General features: G+C 44.6%; 1 protein-coding gene across 1 annotated transcript in view; it reads left to right on the top strand.

The window, feature by feature from the left end:
* The window catches only part of LOC104279834 (EH domain-containing protein 3), a 29,090-nt gene that overhangs the window by 3,693 nt on the left and 6,093 nt on the right, over nucleotides 1–19,304 (top strand). The window contains exons 2-3 of the mRNA XM_009877263.1: nucleotides 3,349–3,525; nucleotides 8,438–8,535. Of these exons, the coding sequence (XP_009875565.1) occupies nucleotides 3,349–3,525; nucleotides 8,438–8,535 (275 nt within the window). The remainder of the gene's footprint in view (nucleotides 1–3,348; nucleotides 3,526–8,437; nucleotides 8,536–19,304) is intronic.

The following is a 19,304-nucleotide window of genomic DNA, read 5'->3' as shown; positions in this document are numbered from 1 at the left end:
AAGCTAGCACTAATGAAGCATTGCTGCCCTTGGCCCTCACCAGGAGCAGGGACAGGCGTGAAATGAGGCAAACAGCACATACTAACTTCAGATGCTTCTCCATAAAGCAGATTGGTCATAAAAAAAAAATTAAAAAAATCCCCACCAACAGCATTTACCTTTTGCCTTGCACTCTCTGCAGGCTTCCCCAGCCTGGCTGGAGATCACTCCCCCAGGGCCTTGAAGGTATTCAAGCAGCTCAGAGCAAGGCATCCTGTGCTGGCAGGGGAAGCTGCTCACTGTCGGTTGGTGTTTTCCACAGCTATTGTTTGCTCTTCTCGCCCAGAAATCCCCACAAATGTGACAACTGCATGTGTTCTCTAGCTGGCTTCTGTTATCAGAGGCAGCCTGTGTCACTGCCTTGCAGAAGTGCCTTCCCTTGCCATCAGTGTCAATAAGTGCCCTTGTATTTGTCCTGTGTACAATGAGATTTTTGTGCTGCAAACACCCTGCTGCACAATGTACCCGAATCTCCCAGAGAAGCCCTACTTAAAATAGATGCTACAATACTGGGCAGTGCAAATATTCATCTCTGATTTCATACCACTTGTTGCACATTAAGTCAATTAACATTGGCTTGCAGCTACTTCTGTGTGAGTGTGCTTTTGTTGGGATTTTTTGATGGTGGTTTTTTTTTTTTAAGTCTTATTCAGGATATAAACACAGAAATGCTTTGAAAGATCAACTGAGTGGAGCTGTGATAAAATTCTTTTGAGCAGCCGGGCTGGAGGAGTATTGTTGCTATTACATGCAGGAGTTTTGCTTAGACTTTCTTGGAAGCCTTGTCTATAAATGACAAACAAACCCCCTGGGCTTTTTTTTGTCCTGTTGCTCAAAAAGCTATCCGATTACATGTGCATCTTAAACCTGTAAAAAACAAGCAGGTTATTGTTATGGCGAGGCTGTGACCTTGCACTGGGAGTAAGGCACGTTTCCCAAAAGCACTGCACTTGTTGCATTTGACAATTGTTATGACTACCTGTCTCTTTTCTCTCCTGTATTTGCAAGGGGAAAACTGAAAAGATTTATTCCTATGGATTCAGTGAACAGCCATCTGTATATTAGTCTTAAATACACTATGTCAGACCAAAAGCGAAGTACAAAGCAGGAGCAGAGGAAAGCCAATAGCAGTGACTAGCGTTGCAGCAACGTCCATCAGGGGCTAACATTTTTGAATTGCCATCCAGAAGGCCTGAGCTTAGTTACCAGAATCTGGCTGAGTGGCTTCTAACCTAGCAAATGGTTTTTTCACTGTAAAGAGCTTTCCAGGGCACAGAGCCAAGAACATTCATGTGATAGTCTACTGAGCCCTTGGTGGAAGAAGACTAGCTTCTCCTTGTTCTCAGCTGCTTTGAGATAGAGAAAAGTTACTGTAGCTGCCAGGAAGGTACACTGTGATCACCAGCTAGCAAGGCGGCATGCACCAGCATTAGCTGCGGTCCGCTTTTGTTAAGTGGTAACTTCTTGGAAATCTTGAGGAATCTCTGCATAGGTTTTGGGTGGATAGGATGTATGCACCCTAGTATAGGACATAAGAGGGCTGTTGCCTTCCTGGATTATTTCAATCTTTTTTCTTTTTCTGAGAACTGCTAAATAGCTGCTGTTTCGTCTCAAGAGTTGCTCCTATTAAGAGAAGCTCTGATGGCATTCAGGTGAGCACAGAACTTTGGATGAAAGATATAAGAAAATACATCATAAAATACCAGTAAAGAAGGTGGTGAGCTCGTAAGGCAATTATGGATATGACTGCTGGAGTTAGTCTTGCTGCAGCCATACCCTTCATTAATGTGTACTAAGCCAGATAAATAGCAGTGACTTGCAGTATGTCCTGGATGTACGTCTGCTTTTTTTAGCTCTAGATCCAGTTGATTTGAGCTTTGTCATTGGGAAATGAAGATGCGTTTGCTGCCATGGTGTCAATAAATAGCTTTTTTTAGGTTTTTGTTGTTCCTCAAACACTACATGGTGATTACCTCTGTTACAACAATAGCAAAAGTAGGAACCCCCAAAAAGTTATCACAAGCCTTCATGCCAATGGTCCTGTAGTCTTTCATGAAGGCACTTACCCTCTCTGATAAGGCTCACGTGATTGAACCAATGCTGGTTATTAAACATACATTTCTCAATTATGAAAAATCCTCAGGCCTTCTCCCATTTTCTTTTTCCCCATGCCCTGTATCCACTTGTAACATCACAACAATTCTACATTTATCTTTCTACTAGCAAAAGATTAAGTCAAAGCAATGGATGAGGAAGTGCCAGGTATCTGCTGGCAACAAGCAACACAGTATTATATTAACTTCCGTAACCCAGCAGTCATTATATTCCTTGTGTAACAATCCACAGCTTATCACCAGATCAGATGGTCTGACACCATCATATGCTGAGGGCTAGACCAGTTCTTTTGCAAGCCATGTGGACACAATGGCCTTAATTTTCAGAACAGGGCCAGCGGGTGGAATATTTTCTGCACCCACACACACAGACCTGACCTCAGTGATGGCATCTGGCTCCTCCATAAACCAAGAGGAACTGTCCTGGGCACACCATTGATCCACCCTGAGTTTGGCAGGATTAAGTCAAATGCCAGGGTCCCACTCAAAAGTCTTGTAGCCGCATGGGTGGCTAGCTCTCTGTTGCCAAACTGTACCTTTGGAGAGGCTGCCTGAGTCTTAGAGAATAAGGGTTGCTGTGCTATTTAGTTTAATAATAAGCATTGGGATCTACTCTGCCACCCACATGCTTAGTGCTTAAGCAATTTACAGTGCAGACCTGTAGCTGCATTGCAGAAGCACACATGCAGGGAGACTTGGGACTTCAGCAGCCAAGTACAGGAGAAGTTGGCATTTGAGCAACTGATTTGGACTAGAGGCTAAGCACATTAGTTGGATGAGTCTGCTGAAATGAGCAGCAGTGAGGTAATTGATATTGGCAACAAAGGCCAATAAGGTTTCAGGATTAACTCTGTGATTGCAGTGAACTGCTGTTTTTACTTTGTTGTGTTAAGTCTGTTTCAAACGTCTTGAGGATTAAAATACACAAAATGATCAAACACGATAAGAATCTCTTCCCAGCAGCTATAATCATCTCAATTTCTTAATCCACCTGTAATAAGAAAGCTTTAAATGTGGAGATCCTGAGTAGAGAAGCTACCATGACATTTATCAAATGATTCAGTGGCAGTGCTAAAAATAGTCTCAGAAGGATCCATACTCCTGAGCTTCATAATTACACTGTAATCTTCAGTACAACTCATTCAGGACTTAGCTCATGTCTCATGCCTACACCTTGGGTTTTTTTTCCCTACAGGTACCTGCTGGAGCAGGATTTCCCAGGGATGAGGATTGGACCAGAGCCTACAACTGACTCCTTTATAGCAGTTATGCAAGGAGATGTGGAAGGAATTGTTCCTGGAAACGCGTTGGTGGTGGATCCCAAAAAACCATTCAGGAAACTCAACGCCTTTGGCAATGCCTTTTTGAACAGGTCAGTACTCAAGAGCTTGGTTGTTGTGGAGAACAAGCTAGAGCATAATGAGCAGCATAGCTAGCAATTTAAAGGGATAAGGTATTACACTATTCTTCCTTTTTTTCCTGCATCCACATGGCTGCTACAAAGCAAGTCCTGCTGGGTGCACATCAGTCACTCACTGAAGGGTAAATTGACAAATTCAGGTGAGACAATCCTTCATTTTACTTGAACAAAAAAACCCCCAAAACTGAAAAACACAGCATGGCATGTCAAGCTCATCCTATAGGAGTTCAGAGGTAAATCTCTCTTAAACTTTACTTTCCCTTGCTTATATATTCCTAGCTTCTTCTATTCTGCCATCAGTTCACTGAAATTAAACAGTCCAACCAGATACAGCTACTGAAGTGACTAGAGAAGTAGAACTGGCACAATATACACATCTTTGCTCTCTTATATTTTTTAATGTTGCTTGAACATCCCCGTTTTAACAAAACCAAGTTCTCTCCATTACAGTGCCTTTATACATCTAATGTCAGGTGCAAAATGGTGAACAGCTGATGTCTTTTCTGTAGAAAAACTGTTACAAGGCGTTTGGACAATGGCTCTGTGACATGAGGAACATAACCTTTCCATCCCCTAGACCTAGCCCAACCATACTGAGAGTTTTGGATCTCTCAGGAAGCCAACAGCACACACCCATATCCTAGATAAGCACAAACTGTGCTACAGCAGGCAGATGGGAACACACTGACTACACCCGTCATTGGCGCCTTCCCTGCTAAAACGGTGTGGGAGATGTTGCAAACATGGCAGCTGCTCAGCCAAAAAACCAGGAAGGCTGGGCTTTGGCTGCCTTTCTACTTTCCGAGCTTTGAGAGTATCTGTCCAGAGTGCAGCATCTCCTACCAGCACTGCCCACGGGACTGCTGGTATAGGCTGCAGCAAGACAGGGAAGCGACCCGTGGAGAAGAATGGGGAGAAGGTTGATGAGAGAAGAGGGACCTTGCTAAAGTCACTACAATGCAGAGAACCTCACAGTGCCTCCAGAAGCAATGTCTGATTACTACATAGGCTCATCATTCAAATACATCAACCTGATCTTGCACCAGAGAGACTTTGAGATACTTTCAGTATTTTATAGGGCCCAGAACATCTGCACCTGGCCAACAGTTAGGTCAGGTGACCACCCACTCCCAGCACCAGGGAAGGAAGGTGGTTTGCCCTAAGAAAAATAAGAGGCTTCCTGCCTGGAGCGCAGAGATAGTAGATGAAGAGAACATCATTCAGAAGAGCTCTCCTGATAGCCAAGAACAGCCACAGCTGTCACACAGTTCACTGCAGAGGAGAAGCAACATCAGGAGTAAGGAGGCCACACACAGAGGGCAAAAAAGCAAATCCTCCTGAACTGGACTGACTGATGTATCTTGAATGCAATTTGCTCCTAATACAGCAGGGGATCTCTGGGCCCATTAGCCTAGTTCACTGTGTCAGGCAGTGCTCTTGATACTCTTGCTACTCTTCCTTCTGTGAAGGAGGAGTCCAGTATTTGCCTGTGAGGGCAGAGGAGAACAGCAGTGATGCAGCTGCAGAAGTGCAGTCCTGCTAGCAATGCAAGGAGTAGCCACAAGGACTAATTAACCCCTTCTCTGTTCACAGGTGAGAAAGAGCATAATGATTTCTAAACTGGCAGAGAAAGACACACTAAGGGGGACTAGCTCAGCAGTACGAGTGTCATGGTGCTGAAAATGCAAATGTTAATAGCCAGCTAATTAGGAAATGCAAGAATTGACTCAGAAGGCCAGTAATTTAGCAGATGTAATTCAAGGTGTACCCACTGGACTGGATCAAGCCACCCACACTAAACCCTGTTTGGGGCTCAGCTTCTTGGCAAGAGGCAATGCAGGGCTGCCTCTGCCTAGTACACATCTTGTTGCTGCCATGCTAAGGCACTGACCTCAGCTAACAGACTGTGAGCAGAAAAATTTGGAGAAGAGAAATAATATCCAGGAGCCACCCTTCTAAGTGGAGATAAGAGAGTGACTATTGGCAAGTCTGCTGTAGCCATGGGTGGTCTGAGGTAATGATGGGCTATCAGCATCAGTGGAAGGGACAAGGCGGTAGCATTCACACAGGCCATGCTGATCTCAGCTGAGAGGTTGCAGCCCACAGCACTGTCCTGTGGGGTGCAGAGCCTGCTGCTCCAGGGGAGCTAGGTGGAGGAGCAGGAGGAGTGAGCATCCAGCCTCAGCTGGTACTCCCTTCCCAGGAGAGACTGGGATCTGCTGCCTTCCAGGAAGCAAGAGTGGTACAGTCAGGGTTTGGCTGGGAGACAGCAGCTAATTGTACTGCTCAGAGCCTGTCTCCTTCCCTCCCTTCGTTCCCAGGAGATGGGAGTGCCTGCACATACCTTCCTGGCTAAGGGCAGAGATAGGGTTGACAAGGTGCCCAGGACTGAAGGGAGGATGGCAGCGCTGCAATAACCTGTCCACCTCTCCTTGCCCCGGGTGGTTCCTGGATATTGAGAGGAGGGCTTGTTTTCCTTACTCGAACTCTGCTGGCAGTACCCCAACTCTGGAGGGATCCCAGCAGAGAGATTACAGGTTGCACCTTGTTATCAGAAGGACTTGTTTGGCACCAAGGGCCTGGAGCAAGATCAGGAATCTCAACCCTTGCTTTCATATCACATTGGCTTGGTTGCAAAATTCCTCCTACCCCCAAAGTCTGTCTTGGGAAGCTAAGGTGGAGTCAAGTCCTGCTTTTTTGTTGTCAACAGCAGAAGACATAATGGATAACAGATTCCTCCTTCACCCTCATGCTCTGCCTGTAGAGGTAGTAAAAGTCTAGTTTGACACCATGTTTTTCCCTTCATATGGCCCCAGACAAAATTAGGTCATGCTGCCTGAGGTCCTGCAGTTCTGCTGGGACAGCAGGAAGGCAGCAGCCTTAACAACCTTGCCAACAGAGCCAGAATGCACTCACTCACACTGGCCTCTGATCTTATACCTGGGATCTCCTCTGGAGTACTTTTTCCTAGAGAAACTGGTGGAAAATCCCCTCACCTGAGCGCTTTAATATTAGACCAGAATGAATGTTCAGAGCTGTAACAATGGAGAGCAACCCTGGGCTGGAGGATGGGGGAATAACATAACCTCCTGAGCCTTTTGTTCTCTACTGCTGTGCCTGGCACTCCACAGGAGATTCAGCCCAGCCCCCCAAAATCCCTGTGAAGCATACGCATTCAGAAATGCTCCCTGTTGCCACCTGCCAAGCTGTGGATGTGGGAGAGAGAGGCCACTCATCTAACTCATGAGGATTCACTCTTGTCAGAATCATCTTGGAGTCACACAAATAGAAAAATTGGGGTGGGGCTGTAGCCTGAAGGAGATCATAGCTGCAGGGACTGGAGCAGAACTAGCCACTCTTGAGTGCTGCAGGGCTCTTTCTCCATTGGCTGCATCTAGGGGACCTTGTGGCAAACCCCATCCTTTGCGTGGTTCTGCCTTCTCCCACAGTAACACATATCTTATGCCTGGATGTCACACCACCCTATTAATAGCTATATGTACATACACACACATATTTATAGCTCCCTGGAACGCCATCACAAAAAGGCTATCCATTAAATACTACCAGGAGCCGTGTAAGTGGATAGGCTTTTACTGTCCTTTGTTGTTACCAGCAACTGAAGTAGATGAGCTGCAACCCACTAAGAACAAGCATAAGTTACTCTTTTTAACCAGTGATTTGCATAGATACAAGATGGGGAACAACTAGTAAAGAGCAGTTTCACAGAAACGGAGCTGCAGAGGAGGGGAGGAGCAAATTACAAATTGAATGTAAGTCAACAGTGTCATACTGCTGTTAAAAAAGCAAACATCTTACTGAGATACATAAACAGGGCTGTCATGTAAAAGATAAGGAGCAATCCATCTGCTCTGTTAACCACTGGCAAGGTCACAGCTGGAGCACTGCATCAGCTTGGGGCATCATGCCTGAAGAAATATGTGGAGCAGTTTGAGAGGACCCAAAGGAAAGCTGCAAGGGTCTTCAGGGATTTAGAAATGAACTGGAAAGACAGCTAGAGAGAACTGAAAGAGACAGGGAAGAAAAAAAAAGAAAAAAAAACACCACCAGAACTGAATCTTCTCTTTTCTTTAGAGAAAAGACTGAGGGGAGACAAGATGACAATAGTACACATTGTGACAAGAGGGGAAAAATAAGTCGTTTTCCATGTCTACTGTGTTTGAGACTGAAAGGCATTGTAGCATGGAAGATTTAGATTAGACTTTAAGAAAAAGAGGTTTTGCTGTAAGGATAATTAAGTAATAGAGTGTTGAGTCCACATCATTACGGATTTGAAGAACACTTCAGAAAAACATTCGATTGATCCTGCCTTGAGGCAGGAGGATAGGCCAAGCAACCTCTTGAGATCTCATACTGCCTATGCCTTAGGATTTCCATGGTGAAAGAATAGCACACTTTTCTATTTAAGAACAAATTTGAAAGAGAACAAAAATCCTATAACATTGCTGATTTTTACTTCTTTTTTTTTTTAAACAAGTTGTTTCAGTTCACTTGAGTGAACTCTGCAGGGGTATGCTTAAGTGAAGAAAAACAAATACCACTTCTTGCTAAAATCTAAACAGCAAATGAAAACATTTGCATTTCCACATTTTCATTTGGGGGCCACGTAAAAAAACAACACTGTCTTAGCTCATGACTAAGATTCATGCTCCTGAAGCAGCAAAATAGTCAGAGAAAGTGCTCAGTTCTGGGTTCTTTCTCATTTCCTTAAATCAGCAGTAGCTCCAACCTTCAACTGGAAACTTGTGAGATCAAAGCCTGGCTTGTTGCAATGCTGCCCGTGACGTTCAGCATATCGTAAATACCTCTTGCTTTTATTTTAAACACGTTTATTCTCACACAGGTTTGTTTGTGCCCAGCTACCTAATCCCGTCTTAGAGAGCATCAGCGTCATTGATACACCAGGAATCCTTTCTGGAGAAAAACAGAGAATTAGCAGAGGTAAGTCCAAAGCCTGGTTCTCTTCTGAACAGCGAAAATGAGAGAGACTCTATGAGTTCCACCTGAAGCTGTACAAGCTGTAGAGAGAAACACTAGTAGGAGCCTCTCAGAGATACAGAATGATTTTACCTGTATCTCCTTGGACTCGATTTGCAATGTGCGACAGAGAATTGAAATGCTTTAGGGCAAGTTGTTGACAAGGTCAGTAGTACCTGTGTCACGGTCCAGTATTTCTCAGTGGAACAGATTTCCATCAGAGTCAGTTAATATCTCTCTGCTTTGCAGAAAAACTTGCTTCCAGTGACTTACTGATGAGCCATAGGCAAGACTCCCATGGCAGTCAGCCTGGTTTCTTTCCAGTTGACCTAGCAGGTTTCTTGCACTGTCCAGGCTTCTTAAACCTAGCACAGGACTGGATTGGGCTTGAGAGCTCTTTGCACCCAGGTTCCTCACTTCGAAGGGGAATCTGGAAATCCTGGGGGCACTAAATGGATCTGACAAGTAGAACAAGAGTCTTTCAGTGCGGTTCTGCATGTCTCAGGCTGACTTTCTGAAGTAGGCAACATCTTGATGCTTTAAACTTAACATCTGTGGTCACTCTCTTACTCTGTAAGGTACTGGTGGCATAGCTCACGTTTCTTGCAGGTTCCTTAGACAAAGTGGTAACTATGCAGCATTTAAGTGGAAGGAAACCAAGAGTAGTAATTGCAGCATTCAGTTTTGAGAATATCAGTTCTCATTCACACTACCTATTAATAATGCACAATTAAGTTTCAGCAGTACAGGTGCTACCTAAAGTCCCAAGGCTTTTCCCATATTTTGGTGTTCTGTCCCATAAGATTTCTGATGACTCATGCCTTTACCACTTTTATAATGCTCCTTTGCATTGAAGTTGTTCTTGGAAATTTACTTTTCTCTTTTAATGGAGCAGGGGCCTTGCAGAGAGCTGAGCCTTGTTTGTTTTACTGAGATCCACCCACCACAGGGGCCTTAACTGAAGAAGCAACAGTAAAGCTGTGAAGGACAGCTACAGTGAGTTGAAAACTCACATAAAGAGTTTTCCAGCACGGGTTTCTGCACTGCTAGGGGATCATAAATTCTTCCAGACAGTCCACAAAAGGTAGTAAGGTGCACAAGCAGGTTGAAAAACATGCTGTGCAAGCATTCCTCCCTTCAGCACAGAAGTGTTTAAAAGTGGAGAGAAACAAAAGTTTATATTACATGGTATAAACCTTTTTAAGTCAAAAAATGCCACTGAAAGCAACCAGTTGTCCTGTGGAACTATGACTGTGAAGAAATTTTTCTTAGGAGGAAATATTTTTGTTCAAAAGAGAGGAAAAAAAAAATAAATCTGTGTGAATCATAATGGACCCAAGTTTCCATCGTCCCTTTCCCAGATCTCCTCACCAATTCAAATCCTGACATATACTGCAGTTTTTTTCCTGTTTTCTAGCTATTTCCAGTATTAAAAATAACCTCCTGCAAAATGTACTGGCACTTCTTGCTCCTTCTTTTGCAAAATTTCTGTCAGCCTCCCAGTGGGCCTTGGTGTTCTGTTCCTGCAGCTACTCTAGTAAATGCCAGCAGTGCCAGAACATGCCAATGCACAGCTGTGCACTGCTAGAAACTCACTAGTGCACTTTGACCTGAGCCAGTAATGCCTCTACAAACATCTGGAAGCAGCTGGAGGAATGCTCATAAGCAGAGAGGGCTAAAGGGGAGTCCCGATTCTGCCAGCTTTTGCACACTGTACTTGTTTGTAGGACTGGAGACCTGTCTCAGCACATGGGGCAAGTTCTTCCTGGACAGCTTTTCTGCCCTTGGTGCAATTAAGTGTTTGTGACTACAGTGTGTAGTCACCCCACCCCTTTGCCAGGAGGTAAGAACTCTAGATGGAGCACAGCTATCTCAGGCTCATCCTACTATCCCAGGAATTCACTCTGCTACATCTCCAGCAGGATGAGGGGGCTGCCACAACCTGGCTGTCAACTGGCCTAATCACAACAGCTAAAAGTACAGGGTGGGTAGAGTCTCACTACATCGCCATTTATATCCAAGACAGCCTGAAACTGGTCATGTGGGCCGTGTCAGATGACCTTTCAATAGCTACAGGACAAGATGCTCATCTGGTTTAGATCAACACAGCTTTGTTAAAGCTGGCAGAGCTCCAGCAATTTCTGCCTGCAGGGGATCCAGCCCAGGGAGCAGAAAGAGTCGAAAGAGTGCTGAGGTGCTTATGTTTCAGAAGGGTTGCTGCCAGGCATTGGCTTGAGCTTATCTCAAGGAAACTGGTGTTTGAAAGGGAGTGCTCACCTCCTGGCTCCCATGAAAAAGGAATAGGAAGAAGTAGCGAGACTGGTGCCTTTGCCACCAAGCTTATGAGCTGGCTGCCCTCATTAGCAAGTTGGTTTTGGAGGCAGATAGAGCAATAATGTTGTTTCTAGGCAGAAGACAAGACAGCACTAAGAACTGCTGACAGAACAGAATGCCCCTGTCCTCCTGTACCTTCCCCTCCTGTTCAAAATTTCACTTGGAAATGATGCAAGACATGAGGGAGTCTTCCCAAGAGACGCTTTGAAGTTTCTTAACTGCTGGGAACAGAGGAGGTCTTCTTACCTCCGCTATTTACTAGTAGTAGGTTTTAGGACCCTCAGACTGACCTGTGTTGCAAGGTCAGGGAAGGGAGTGGGTAGTAAAACAGCTTTCTGTCATAAATTAGGAGGGAAAAGTAAAGATGCAAAAGATGTGGCAGGCTTTCCCAGCCTGCCCATCCCATGAGAACCAGCAGCATTTCTAAAAATAGGAAATTCTTCTCACTGGGAACATCACAAGTCTTTCTGCTTTCCCATTAAACATCAAGAGCGTTAGCTAATCTATACAGTGCCAGTTTAGCAGAATTGCCATGGTATCAAAGGTTAACAGTTCGTGAGGGCCACCTTATACCCCTGAACTTCAAGGCAATAGCTGTTCCTGTTACTGCGTCCATATTTTAAGGAGCAGAAATGAGGAAAACAGGTTTAAAGGAATGATTATGGGGCCAAGACCAGGTTCTGAAGCTTTTCATTGGTCTGAACTGAACTCTGAAATAAATTCACTGCCTTGTTGCTGTTGGAAAAACTAGCACAACAGATAAAGCAATCCCTCCCCCGATGGACAGACAGTGTGAGGAAGCACCAGCACACCAGTGTTAGCACTAGCAGCAGTCAGCCTTGTGTAGTCAGCAGAAGGGCTTTGCAAATGAGTAGTGAGCTTTCCTCCAAGGAATGCTGTATAATCCTGAGAATCAGGACTGTGCTGGCCCTTTTCCAGGACACCACTATGTGATTGTAAGAGCCATGTTTCCCCCACAGAGCAGCCCATGAAGTTTTCCCAGCAGCAGACCTGCAGGTTTAGACCTGTCAAGCAGTTGAGGGTGATGCAGTCTGTCTTAGCCGAAGTCCACATCCCCTCAGCATGCGGTGAGATCACCAGCACCGACACAGCTGGTGCTGCTCTCAGGCTCTGTTAAAAAGCCTAGCCAAGGAGCTGCCTGCAGTGATGTGTCCTGCTGAGTTCCTGTGACTCACGCACTTCTTCATGGTGGACACCCATGGTGTCACAGATGTGGTAGTTAGATCCCTACGATATACAGGTTTCACTTACAGGCCTGGTGGGAAGTGTTCACAGGATATCATGGCCCAAAGCATCCTGCTTTTTCTGTATTATCCTTGCCTGGAAAACAGCCATTTCTCTTCTAGTCTTTTTCATATACAGGGGCGTAGATCTATATCTACATTTAAAGAGCTAGTGATTGCATTGCATTGTCCCTCACCTTTCTTCTCTGTTTCCAGCTGAGCATGAGGCAACAGCAGGCTGCAGAGGTGCCCATAGGGGATGTATTTGTACCAAACAGCACTTGTCTTGGCTGCTTTGAAAGTTTGATGATAGTATGGATGCTATCCATTTGCAAAACACCGTTCCTGGTGTTCCAGGCCATCTTGCTGGGAGGGAGGACGAGAAAGGAATGACTGCACTGAAATGAATGAGGACAGTAGTTGAACACAGATTAGGTCACACAATGTGGCAGAACCAGGGCAAGAGTTAAGATCTCCTCATAATTCATCATTCTGAGCAGTCTGCCATGCTAACTGCACCACCTGGTAACAGCAACTCATGTGCTTCAGCAGCAGTGCCGTCCCTGGATGGCTGAGCATTACACACTCTGCTAACCATCAGTCTTGACCTACACATGCCCGGAGCTTAGCAGATCCAAGTGTGCCAAGTTCAGCAATCACACAGAATTGCTGAATGGGAGGGATTGGAAGGGACCTCTGGAGATCATCTAGTTCGACCCTCCACCAGAGCAGGATCACGCAGAGCAGGTTGCACAGGAACACATCCAGGCAGGTTTTTAGTGGCTCCAGAGACTGAGACTCCCCCACCTCTTTGGGCAGCCTATTCCAGTGCTGTCACCCTCCAAGTAAAGACGTATTTCCTCATGTTTAAATGGAACTTGCTATGTTCAAGTTTGTGCATGTTACCTCTTGTCCTATCACTGGGCACCACTGAAAAAAGGTTGGCCCCATCCTCCTGACACCCACCTGCCCTTTAAGTATTTATAAGCATTGATAAGATCCCCCCCCCAGTCTTCTCTTTCCTAGACTAAAAAGCCTCAAGATCCTCAGCCTTTCTTCATAAGAGAAATGTTCTAGTCCCCTAATCATCTTCCTAGTCCCTTGCTGTACCCTGTCCAGCAGTTCCCTGTCCTTTTAGTGATGCCCCGGCCGAGTTGTATTTGATCCCACTTTCAGGTTAGAACTTTCTGAGTACTAACTTAGACTTCATCTTCACCCTGTATGTGATGCCTCCTCCCTTGCCCACATTAGCACAAGGTCCTAGCCATGAGGTAAGGAGTAACAGCAGAATTCCCCCATCAGCTTTCTTTCCAGTATGCACTTTTCCAGCTTTTTTCCAGCCTTCCACCCAGTTCTGTTCTGCTGGCTGCAGTGCAGCCCAGGAAAAGAAACTTTAAAGAAAATGAAAAAAAGAAAAGAAATAACAAACCACACCCTAGTCTTGCTGTGTCTCCTGGGAAGGGAGAATTCCCAAATGACCAGCAGGTTCATCACCAGGGATGTTTAATCACTCACCAGCCTGACAGTGGGAAGAAAAATGCTAGTGGCAACACTCAGAGGCAGTGCAGAGCTCTCAGACTGCCTGTGTCTCAAATAGACATGCTTGGAAGGGAAAAGCAAACACCATGGGAATTGACGTTCTCCCACTTCATGCAACGTTGTTTAGGGTACAATGGCAACAAGAAAATATTTTTTCCAAAGAGTTTTGTCATGTGCACTAGCAACAGTATGATACACAACTGAAAGTATCCACAACTGAAAGTATCCACCCTGAAAGCATCTAAAAAGGAGGCATTTCAAATATTTGCTAAAAAACTCCCCACCAGTTATGTTTGCTATATTTTGCACTGGTTAGTTTTGACTTCCCAGTTCACCTCCATTACTGCGGTGCAGTATCTGCTCTGCCAAGTTGCCTCGATGTTATCACAGTCTCACAAACACATACTGTTCCACTAAAAGGCTCAGCTCCTACAGTCACACAATTCTGCACTTCCTCGAAGAGCAACGCAAAAATTACCAGAAAACGTGCACAGCTCTCATCTTTTTTTTTTCTGCATAGAAATACATGAAGCCACAAGCCTAGTTCTTCTGACCTGAAAGCAGGACGCAATCAAAACCTCAAGAATATATTTGGGGTTTGGGAGGACCAAACCACGATTTTGTTTATTGAAATTCAAGTTGGAAATACTGCTATGTTTTGCAGTTCCAGAACTGGAAGATGATAAAGTAATGCAAAAGAACTGAGATCAAATAGTTGCACAGATAAAAATTAAAAAAACAAAAATCATAGCCCTTTCTATTTTTCACTCCTGTTAACACACTTAGTGTTACCAAACAAGCTGTTTTAGAACAGCTCTTCGATTTGTCTATTTTATTGTCCACTGTGCACTTCAGAAATATCCTAAGTATCTATCTCATCAAGGAAAGACAATCATGCCCATCAGCATCTCCGTTTGCATTATTTATGCCCATCATGTGTTCTTTCAGCATCCTGAGTAACAACAGAGAATGACTGTGTTTCCTGGTCACTGCTATTAGCTATCAGTTACTGATGGCCATTTCAGGCCAGTTTTCAAGCAGGATTTCTCCCCGTATTTAAACTATGTGTACTGGAAGAATTCAGTTTGTGTTTGGACAAGTATAGTAAAAAAACTTCCTTGGAATTCCGGTGCTGCTGTGCGCTGACCTCTCTGGAAAACTTGGCCTATATTCAAATGTCTTCTGAGGTCTCAAAATCTGGCCAGGTACCGTTTTCAGGGCTGGCCGAAGTACTAGGAAACGCTCAGTCCATCTGTTGCAAATGACAAAGATATAAATATGTAAAGGGTAGAGGGAACAAGTTCTGCTGTGTGTAAACTGCAGGTGGGGGGCTGTTGTAAGGAAACTTTGCTGGATCTGAATATGCCTAGTGAGGTTTCACTCAGTTTCCACTGACATAAAGCAAGAGCCCTGTCATGCTCCCAGTCTGTTCCCAACCCTGAAGTCCATGCAGTAAACAACATGAAAGCAAGAGGCCACACAGTCTGGCACTTCGGGTACTGGTTAATGTAAATGTTAGTGTTAAAAATCTGACACCCGCCCATTTTTCCTAGCTGCTTTGAGCCCTTCTGCCTTTGCTTTGGAAACCTTTAAGTCTCCAAAAAGTACGCAATATTTCCATTGGTTCTTGGTACTGAGGAGCAGGAAACGCAGAGCCCTGGCTGGGGGATGTAGCCCCTAGTGCTGTGAATCAGCAGCTCCAGGACAGGTTATTTCTTTGAGTATAGGCAAAGGCAGAAGCAATCAGCAAGCTGAGGCCTGCTCTGGAAGTTATGACTTTTCATCCTGAAGGACTTCTTAGGAGTCTACTTCCAACACACCCACAGATACACATTACAGGAATCTTTTTTATCCCTTTGGAAGGCAGCCACTTACAGAGAGGAGTATGGCAGCTTTTTACAAAGATGGCTTAGGATGAGCTACAGTGAGGTATATCCAATACCCATCCCTCGCTTTTTATCTTCCCTTCTGTCCTTTCCTTGCTGGCACCACCAGCTCCTCAGCTTGAGAGAAACTTGCCCAAATCACTGTTCTTTCACCAAGTCCCGGCTGTTTCATCTCTCATACTCATCCCCAACTCCCTCTTCTCTCTGCTGCACCATCCTTCACTGGGTCTCACAGCACGCACCCACTCTGCTTCCCACTCGCTTTGTTCTTAGAGGAATATGTCACTTCCCCATCCCCTCCTCCCCTCATTTTATTCTGACCATCATGTCACCTTCCTTCTCCTTGCTTAGAGCCATCTGTCGCACTCAGGTAACACCTGCCCCTCCTGGCACGTTCTTCTCCCCCAGTGTGGTCTCCCTGCTTGTTTTGCTGTGACATAGTTTTCTTCGCTGAACTTAGAAGAGCTTTCAGGCGGGGCATCACTGTGACCGGTTAGACTAAGCCTCCAAACTATCTTACTCAATTTAAAAATTCAGATCAAGACATTAGCTCCCTGGAATAGGCATTCATTTTATCATCAGGAGTTGCTCTCTCTCTAGATAGTCAGTGTTGGCTCTGCCAACTATCCCGTCTTCTCGTGCCGTCCTCAGACACATAGAGCCAACCTGTCAGTTGATAGATAGGGACACAGACATAAAACTGTGGCTTATCTAGTGAATTTTCAGTCTCGAGCTAACAGCAGCTTTAGAAGAACAAAAAGGGGACTAAAATTTGACAGGAAAGAGGTGAATTGCTAAAAGGAGCAGTACAGTTTAAAGCAGTAGTGACAGCAAGCTGCGAGATAATCTGGTGCAAAGCAGCAGCTTGGAGGATTTTTAGCATTTTTTGATCTTACTATTCCCATTCCACCTGAACTCTGCCACACAGGAGCTGTAGCCATGGTTCCACAAGCCAGGAAATACAATAGTTTGCTTAGTATCAGACAAAAAAAAAAAGTAACCAAACAAAAAACAAAAACCAACCACCCTGTGTAGCTGTATGGTGAGAAATGGCTGAACCAATACATGCCCAGTCATTGCTGGTTTAAATTGGCTTAAAAACGTTACAGTGAGGCAGATTTTGTGCTGGGTCAGGTATCATCCATCTTTCCACAGTCAGCATAAAGACTGTATCATGCCTGGCCTGACTTGACAGAAATGTAATTGCATAATCCTGCCAGATCTTAGCGAAATGCATGCTGCCAGGTATTCCAGTAGTGCAGACAAGCATTCATTAAGCCAGTCTGCCTTACAGAGTCTAGGTAGCAGGGTGTCTGCAAGAAGATCATTTTCTCTGTAGGCTGAATCCACTGACAGGCCTGTTGACTTGTCAGCTTTGCGTTAAATCTGTCGAGTCCTTTTCACACTGTCAGAAATAAATCTGTCCCATGAAAACACATCTGACAGAAGAAAATTATTATCGTGTTCAATCTCGTTCTCCTAGTACAGCATGGATGGGATTCATTTTCTATTCGTGTTCACCTTATCTGAAGGTTGTGAAAGAAGCTGCATCAGTGATATTGGAGAAGATTTAAATATGCATCATATTTTTCAACAGAAATGCAAGTGCATCCACAAACAGACAGGAATTACTGAGCAGAAAACTCTCCCCTTTACGTTTCTGTCTGAGCATCCCTGTAATAATGGTTCTGCATTGATGCAGCTTTGGCAGGCAGATAGGTTCCCAAATGCCCTGTGATTTCACAATAAAGCTGTGCTGTGTGAATAGCTTCGCCCATCACTGAAATGCTGCCAAATCAGAGATGGTAACTGCCTGCTTTTGCGAGAGGCCTTAGCAACACACTACAACACTAAGAGAGGGCGTAAAGAGACTTATCATATTTATGGTGGAACAAGCAAGGAGACAATTAAAAAACTCCTAATTTGACTGTAGATCAAGAGCAGTTCTTGGCCTAAGCTCACATGCTAATAAACTGCCAGAAGAAAGAGTCAGGACCTATGCATCTGTGAAATAATGAAGGGGCAGCAGGGAGGAAATCAAAGCAAGACCATAATGCTTAGATCTAGTTGCAGAATGAGCTTCTTGTGTTTTCAGGTGTTGAGCACCTCCAGCTCTGGCTGGAGTCAGACAAAATGGCTCAGGTTCTTTATGCTATGAAAGAGTCCCCTGAAAACAAAAGCCCTGAACTAAATAGTAGAATTAAAAATAAGGTCTTAAGTTTATTACGCTGTTATTAATAGCTTGCCCTTAGAGTTTTACACTGTCTGTCACCCTGCTATCCAAATACTTAAGTAACAATCTTCTCTTTTTCTATGCTAAAAGCAAAACTAGGAAGTCAGCGCTATGAATCACCTATGTAGCAATTCTCTAGGCACTTGTCTGTGTGAGGAAACACTGTCACAGAGACTCCAATAGCTAGTTGTAAACAGAGGTCTGTCCCATCTGCCCTTTCCACTTGTCATGCTATGTGTTGATGAACACTCATGATAATTTTCCTCTTTTCTTCTAAAGGGTTCTGTCACTTAAGAACAAAATACATGCATTTACACTTCGGTTTTCCTGCTAAGTACCTCTGTACAGGACAATACAGGTGTGACCAGCACTTGTTAGAACTGCACAGAGAAAGAGATGTTTTTTGTTTAGCTGGGCACCAACAGGAGAGATCTCACACATTCTCTGAGCATCAAAGCTAGTGGGACACAGGTGTGGGTTGGGCTTCTGTCCCAGCCTGAGATCTAGACAAGTTCATGTTGTGACTGCTCTGAAATATCACAAAGTGTTACTCCCCACGGCTTTATTCTCTCTTTAATGGAGCTATGCAGGACACCTGTCAAGAGAATATCTCCAAACAGGCAAAGAAGCTGGGAAAGAAAATCTGCTAATCAGTCTAGACATTTAATGAAGTCCACAGAGACATTCAAGACTCACTGTATGTTACTGTAGCAGCTGGGAACATACAAAAGGTCTGAGCAAATATTAATTCCCTTTTCATGTTGGGTAGAGCAACATTTTTGTTTGTGAATAGAAAAAAGAGGCTCACAGAACAGATACCCTCAAAGTGCCACTGTGGATCCAGGCTTGATACATGATAAAATGAACAAGAGCTAAGCACCTAAAGATACTTTTGGACACACCCTGAGACCCAGGCAGATCAAAGGGCTAAGGTCAGTCTCCCAAGTCCTCAGCTAATACCAAAACCATTTTATTTTTTTAATTTCTTTTTTTTTAATAATCAGTCCCTACTTTTACTGGATCATCAAAAGGCTGGCCAAATGTCAGGTGCAGATGCTTCCCCTACCTCAGCCTCTTAATACAAAGAACCTGACAGTGGCTGTTCCTCTGCTGTCAGAGGGAAACCATCCACATGATCTATGACAGGACAGCACTGTAACGTTACAAGGTGCCCTAGAGAGCATGACTGCTTTCCCCCTTGCCTCCCTGCAAGAAAAAGGCTGGAAGAAGTAGTTGTGGTGGAATTCAAACCCATACCAGGTTGACAAGAAAGCATCTCAGTCAATAAGGTTTGACAAGATTAAATGCGCAAACATCTCCAAACAAAGTCGCCCTGACTCATTGCTTCCATGGTGAAAAAGCAAGCTGTGTAGCTCTGCATATGAAGAATAAACTATTCTGCCATGCTAGATGACTTCCAGTACCACCCAGGCAGAACTGAATAGGAGGTGTGGGTGTGCATGCTGTGTTTAGCAAAGTTTGGGGCAAAAGCGGGGG

Source organism: Apaloderma vittatum, unplaced genomic scaffold (assembly GCF_000703405.1).
Source record: "Apaloderma vittatum isolate BGI_N311 unplaced genomic scaffold, ASM70340v1 scaffold17979, whole genome shotgun sequence".
Taxonomy (NCBI): Eukaryota; Metazoa; Chordata; class Aves; order Trogoniformes; family Trogonidae; genus Apaloderma; species Apaloderma vittatum.
Note: the sequence above shows the minus strand (reverse complement) of the source record. Positions and strands in the feature narration are given on the sequence as shown.